At 48.3% G+C, this 7,107-nt stretch overlaps 1 protein-coding gene across 1 annotated transcript; it reads left to right on the top strand.

Moving 5' to 3' along the window:
* The first annotated feature begins 287 nt into the window (after window positions 1-287).
* Window positions 288-3,684, top strand: LOC103758866 (endonuclease domain-containing 1 protein). Its single transcript, XM_008925164.2, has 2 exons — window positions 288-569; window positions 3,133-3,684. The coding sequence occupies exons 1-2, from the start codon at window positions 288-290 to the stop codon at window positions 3,682-3,684; spliced, it is 834 nt and encodes a 277-aa protein (XP_008923412.1).
* Window positions 3,685-7,107: the final 3,423 nt, after the last annotated feature.

Below are 7,107 nucleotides of genomic sequence, written 5' to 3' on the forward strand. Positions count from 1 at the left end.
TGAGAGCGGAGTGGACATGAGGTGGGTTTGGATCCCTCCTCAGATAAGATGAATTCTCCCACTGCTGCCTCCTGTTTAAGATTTCACCTTCTTTGCCCTGGCACTTTTCCATATCCACTAGGTCAGACAGTACCCTCTTCTTGGTCTCTCATAGTCCCCTTGTCAGCCAGCTGTGTCCCACCTGCACAAAAATGACTGCAGGCCATGGTCAGCTCTCTCCAAGCTGAGTGTCCCTCTGCATTTGCCTTCCAGGGGAGCAAGAGCCCTTCACCTGAAATCCTCCTATGATGTTGTGGCTGCTGCTGCTGGAGGTCTGGGCGAGCTGCCTCTGGCTGGGACACAGCGAGGTGGTGAAGTCCTTTGCGAGTTGTCCTCAGTATTTCTACGAGAATACCCCCCCAAATAATGCTCTGCTGCCGCAGAACCCAGCCTGGATCTGCCAGCGCTACAACAACAGTTATCACTATGCCACCCTGTATGACATAAACAGTCGTATTCCCGTGTACTCTGCTTACATCTACCAGCCTGGACCTGGCACGAGGCATGACAAGTGGATGGTTGAGCCCCAGGTGAGTGTCCTCTCTTACAGCATTTCACTCTGCAGTCACTAAAAGATGAACTGCAGTGTTTAACCAAACATCTCTATTTGCACCCACCCCCATACTCACACATGCAAATGGATCCACTGGATGGCATTCATGTCATCTTACTTCAAACACCTGCACCACATGATTCCTCTGATGTGTCTGAGACATCAGCAGGAGGAGGAGATGAGTCATATCCTAAAGGTGCCCAGTTTTCTGCATTGACCTGAGAGCAACATCAAGGCAAATTCCACTCCATTCCATTCCATTCCAAAGTCAAACAACCCCCCCTTGCTCTGCCCTGCTATGGTGGGAGACCAAGTGATGGGGAAAAGGCATCCAACAGCAGCTAAATTTGGGGGACCAACAGTCCTGTTGGATTCTGATCTCCACTTTACCCTGAGCTGTTTTGCATCCTTGGCAGAGCTTAATTGCTCCCAATTAAGAGTCAAATAGGCTTTGTAAGTGATGTGAGAGAAGTGAGGAGAAACTCAGAACTGGGTGAGATGACCCAGGGAAAAAGCCTTGGCACAGGCACTGAGTGGTGAGAGGGTTTGGTGAACCCTGGGGAATGTATTGAGTGATATTTCAGGCAGGGAAAAGTGAGGAGCATCAGTGTCAGTCCAGTCAGAAGGGGGTGATCTCCAGCCATGGCCAGTTGCCCCTGAGCACTGCTGCCTCAGGCTTGGTTCAGAAGGATCCACCAGACACACAGATCTCCCCAAACAACAGAGCTCTCCCAAATGTCCTTCAGACCTCCAGTAAAAAAGACCAAGGAAATTATGGAACATAAGGTGAGGAAGTTCAGGTCATTGCTAAGGACAGAGCAGCAGGATGGAATTTAGGTGTTAATGAGAGACAGAAGAAAACCATATGCCTTGTTCTAGAGGAAGGCTAAATGTCTTCCGCTAAAGAGGAAAATAAATGTGTTGGAGTCATGAAAAAAAATCTTTTGCACTTATTACTCACAGGAATTTCAGCAAGTAATGTGGTATTGGACCACTGCAGTCTCCATATGTAGGGCAGGGATAAAAGCTTCTTCCTTTTTGTAGAATCATAGAATCATAGAGGGGTTTTGTTGGAAGGAACCTTAAAGATCATCTCATTCCAAGTTCCCTGCCATGGACAAGGGCATCTTCCATTAGAGCCGCTTACTCAGAGCCCCATCCAACCTGGTCATTTCCTTCTGGACCATGGAGCCAGGCCACCTGTAAATGCTTTGATTCTGGTAACTTTCTCCAGAGGTCCTTTTGCATTATTGAGTTTGTTGCCTAAAATCGGCTCTCAATAGAAACCTCTGAGATTCCATTTGTGAGTTTTAGCAAGCAGACATTCCTTATTATGACACCCTGCATGGTCACAGCTTGCTGGAACCTTGGGAATTGGTGCACACAGAGGTATCTTCACTACAGCTGAGATGTCAGCATTACATTACACGTGATTATTCATTTTTTGTTCCCCACATTCCTGTTACATATTCATATCTCCCAACACTTATTAGCATATATACATGTCCTTGTAAGGTCTCTGAGGGGCTTCATTGGGGATCTCTGGTGGTCAACTCTGTCTGGAGTCCCCGAAGTTCTAAGTGACTGCCTTAAGACAATAGACCTGGTTACAGAGTAAGCTGGTGTTGCTTGGCTGGCTGCCTCAGTTCCCTTCTTCACTGTTTCTTTACTTTGTTTGGTTAGTCCCTTTAAATCACTTGGTTCTGCTCTATGGAGTTTCTGTGGTACATTAGGTTGCAAATACTATTAGTTCTTGCTACATCACTAAACCCTGATGTCAAGGTTCCTCAGGACTCTGGGGATTATGAGCTCCTTGGAGAGGCTGATCATTTCTAACTTCTTTGCAGTGAGGTTGCAGAAGATGCTCCCTAGCCCAGATCAGCTCTGAGACGTTATTATGAATGTAGTAGCAAATCCCATTTGCATTGAGGTCCTTTTGATTATTGAACAGAAAAAGCTTCATCCTTGCAGTGACCTGTAGCCCCCCTGGGAAACTTCACCTCTAGGACTGGTTTCTCAACACATCTCCCTGTATATGGGGTTATAGGAGACAAACTCTGGTGTTCCAGGAGTGTGGTACACCTGTAGCAGCCACAGATGGAATCAGAGAATGACAGACTGGGGGTGGGAGAATCTGGGGAGAGCCGTGGGCAGATGTGGGGTGTGGAGAGAGGTGGAAAAGGAAGCAGATGTGGCAGGGTGGATGTCTTACCAGAGTCAACTTCAAACCTAGGAGTGCAAAATTCTGATTGTCTCATGTATCCAGCCACATTCCTAGCACAGGTTGCAGGCTGGATAACAAAGGTCACAAGTCTAAATGAGAACAGTCAGATACGGAGAGTCTTTTTTTAAAGCTTTAGTGTTCATTGGGGAGTGGCAGCTACAGGATTTTTTCTTGGATTCATACATTCTCATAGACTGAGATTGTCTATGAGACAAAAAATGGGGTCTTGACACTCAGAGACTTCTTCTTCAGGGAAACCTGCTCCATTACTCCCATCCCCAATACTAACACCTTTTCCTCTTCCTTATCTGTCAAGCTGATACGGAACAATTTGCCCAAAGAGATGGAAACAGAGAAGACCCTCAGCAAAAACTACAACATCACCTCACAGCAAATTGGCCAGAATCAGGCTGTCAATGCAGACTACAAGAACCTGACTGGTTTGAACCGGGGCCATTTGAACCCCAATAGCCATCACAACAGCAATAGCAGTAAGAATGCTACCTTCACCCTCACCAACATAGTGCCCCAGAACAGCATCCTCAATGGTGGTGCCTGGAACGACTATGAGCAGAATACGATGGCCAACGAAAGCAAGGGGTGTATCAGCAACACCACCTACGTCATCGTGGGTGTTGTGCCTGGGAACACTTCTATCGCCAATGGGAGGGTTAATGTACCCAGTCACATCTGGTCCAGTGCCTGCTGCAGGACGACCTCCAACAAGACAAAGGCTTGGGCGGCCATTGTCGAAAACAAGGCGAAGAACATCACGCTCCTCACGCTGGGGAAGCTGGAGGACCAGTTGACCAACTTGTATGGAAAGGGAAAAGTTTCTCTGTTCCACAGTGCCTGTCCGCGTACTTAAGCCTCACATCCTGGCTGTAAAAGGCTAAGGAGCTTTTGCTGCATGTCAAGGAATCACAGAATCACAAAATGGTTTGGATTGGAAGGGACCTCAAGGATCATTCAGTTCCAACTCCCCTGACATGGGCAGGGACACTTCCCACTAGACCAGGTTGCTCAGAGCCACCTCCAACCTGGCCTTGAACACTACCAGGGAGGAGGTAGTCACACCTTCTCCAAGCAACTTTGTCAGTCCTTCACCATCCTTAAAGTTAAGAAATTCTTCACAACTTCTCATCTAATGCTGCCTTCTGCCAATGTGAAACCATTCCCCCTTCTGACACTCCATGGCCTTGTTCAAAGTCCCTCTCCAACTCTCATGAAAACCCTTCAGGTACTGGTAGGGGACCTAAATTCTCCTTGAAGCCTTCACCAGGCTGAACAACCCTAACTTTCTCATCCTGTCTCGAGAGCAGAGGTGATCCAGCTCTCAGAGTACCTTTGTGACCTCCTCTGGACTCCACCCCAACTGGTTGGTGTCCTTCTCATGTTGTGGGCCCAGGGCTGGAGGCAGCACTGCAGGTGGGGTCTCATGAGAGCAGAGGAGAGGGGGACAAATGTCTTGTGCAGTGTCCATCCTGGTGGGTTTCCAGCTCTGTCCCTCAGGGCAACTCCTCCTCCTGCTCTGATAAAAGGGAGAAGGAGGTGGGCAGAGCCTCCAGCTGGTTTGCTTTGCTGCCCATGCTGACAGAGAGCTCCTAGGGGTGAGTCCTTGCCCTGGCAGTCTGGAGGGAAGAGCTGGAGAAGAGCCCATGGACAAGGAAATCAGAGCTTCTCAGTGAGACCAGAAGGGCTTTGCCTTGTTTCCCTTTTGCTCCCTGCCCACAGACAGGTCTTAGTTCCTTCCTCTCCTCATTAGCTGTCCCTCAGAGTGTGCTGCTGACTTGTCCCTCACCTCCTTAGGAAGGCTGTGGGACGAGGGTGGCTCAGGTTGCCCACAGGTGTTGTGGAGTCTCCATTGCTGGAGAGTCTCAAGCCCCAAGTGGACATGATCCTGGACAACCTACCCTAGCTGAGCCTGCTTGAGCAGGGGTCTGGACTAGGAGATCTTCAGAGGTCCCTCCAAACCTCAACAATGCAGTGATTCTGTGATGCTGGGAACCAGATTTTGTTGGCTTGCTTTTGAAACCTGCACCTTGTAGAAGCAGGAGCTGAAGTCTGAGATAGGCAGGCTCAGGCATCAGATCTACAGGAAGCTTTGGCTGGTCAGAGATAAATTTCTGTCTGTGATACACTGCTTGGATAACTTCATTCTCTGCTGTGCTTCTGGACCTTTTCTGCAGATTTATGGCTAAAGGATTTTGTGACATGTATTCAGTGTATTCAATATAATCAATGCATTAGATATATCAATCAAAAGATCCGTGTGTGCCAGTTCATGTAGTTCCTGAGTAGTTCATAATAAAAATCATTTGCTCCAGTGCTGGATTGCAGGGTCATCTTACACATAAACCACAAGTTGCTTCTTGCTGAAATTTCCACCGCTGGTGATATCACAGCACCCAGAGCATCCTTGCAGAAGGAGGGGTGTTCAAATCCACTTAGAAGATGCCATAACACCTACAATAGTGTCTCCCCCATCAGACTGCAGTTACTTCTGCTAGGAATGTGCATGAACGAAGTGGATCAGGCTGCAAACAGCTCCTACAAGCTGTGTCACTTCCAGAGGTACCAGCTTGAGCCTCAACTTCTCAGCTCAGCAGCTGTTGTTCACCATCCTACAGTGCCTCATCTCTCACCCTGGACCAACCTCTTTGGGGGCTGCACTGAAACAGTGGATGGGGTTGAGGTGCAAAGTCAGGCAGCAACATGCAGGGGTCTCCAGGTGGGCTGGGTGTCCCAGCTCTGATCCCAGCCATCAGAGATCCAGGCCTGGCTCAGCTCCAAAAACAGATGCACCCTGGGCCCTTGAGGTGCCCTGAGGTGTGTGAGAGCCCCAGTGGGGCTGATCTGCTGCAGAATCCTGGGGAACACTAAACCCATCTGGGCCATCAACCAGAGGCCAGGCAGGTTCCCCAAGGGCATCTCCAGTGACTTTGGACACCTGAGCACAGGGAACCAGATCCCAGCACAGACCCTGGGCAGTGCCCGATAGCACCAGGGATTGTGCTCCTGTTGTCTCCATTGCCACGGTGAGAGCAGCTGCCTTTAGGCTCTGATAGAAAGAAAAGTGAGGTGGGAATCAGGAGAAGATTGACATGGAGAAGGCAGATCTGGATTTTGATCCAATTTCCTTAGAAAAGTGCTGCTACTTCTATTTCTTTTCATACATGACATGGAAAGCTTATCAATAGTCCTTCATCTGTGCATCTCTCAGCTCCCAACTGGGAGAAGACTGGAAAGATCCAATAGGATTTTCTCGAGGTTGAAGAAATGGAGGTTTGTCTTACAGAGGAGATGCTATGGGAGTTGGATCAATGAGCAGCAGAGCTCATTCAACATCACTCACAGCACTTCTCCATCCAGGAAGTGCAGAGCTCTGGACAACACATAGGCAGTGCCTACATTGACATGAAAGGCAAAGCAGTGCCAGTTATTAAGTTGTTATTATTAAATTGTATAAAAAAGCAGTGAAATGGAAAACCAGGAGCTCCTAGACCCCAGGAGTATGATGAGAGGTTCACAGTTTCTTTTTACCAGCAACCTCCGAGGCAGGGTGACCCTGGTTCTTCTAATAGATGATTGAGGTCAACATGATGCTGAATGACCAGTGTCTGTACGAGGCAGGTATATTTTAAAACAACTGGGTTGCAGTGGAAAGGATGTTTGTAGCCATTTTGGTTGTTTTCTGTAAAAGTATAGAAATGTCAAGAAGAAAAAATCTAAGGAGAAGACAGAAGGAAAGAGAAGGAAAGGACAAGAGCAGATAGTGGAGAGGAAGGAGATCACCACCCATGGATCGGGCAACGAGACCTGCAATTTCAGTGTCCGTAGTCTTGATCCTTTGGGGGTGGGGGCCAGAGCCACAGAGAGTTGGATGGGTTCTATTCATTCCAGCTCTCATGAGAATGCCCCACTGCCTTCCCCTGAGTGGGGTTTTACACAGTGTGGTGCTACACTGTGGAACTGAGTCAGGGGATGCTCCGGGGGTCTTTGGTGGTTTATGGATCTTTCTAGTGACATGAGCACAGTTTGGCCTTGCTTCTTGCAACTGCTGCTTTGTCAGGCCAGTTGGGCCTCATCAGAAAGGAGGAAATATGATAAAAACGATACAAAGGATTGCCCCAGCGCTGCTGGATCTGCTTTTTATCGGCCTTGTCCCTTATTTACCTCAAAACCACTTTAAGATGCCAGTCCCAGGTTATCAGGGACAAAATAAACCACAGGACTCAACGACTTCCTTCAAACACACTTGGGTCTATCACACTTCTTCTGGTCATTTCTG

Source organism: Manacus vitellinus, unplaced genomic scaffold, assembly GCF_001715985.3.
Source record: "Manacus vitellinus isolate BGI_N305 unplaced genomic scaffold, ASM171598v3 scaffold_65_pilon, whole genome shotgun sequence".
Classification (NCBI taxonomy): Eukaryota; Metazoa; Chordata; class Aves; order Passeriformes; family Pipridae; genus Manacus; species Manacus vitellinus.

What these genes read in the sequence shown, in the direction of transcription:
- LOC103758866 (XM_008925164.2), top strand. Translation starts at nt 288, where the DNA reads ATGTTGTGGCTGCTGCTGCTGGAGGTCTGGGCGAGCTGCCTCTGGCTG. An exon ending in AGTGGATGGTTGAGCCCCAG is followed by an intron (nt 570 to 3,132) that starts GTGAGTGTCCTC and finishes TTATCTGTCAAG; the next exon opens with CTGATACGGAACAATTTGCC.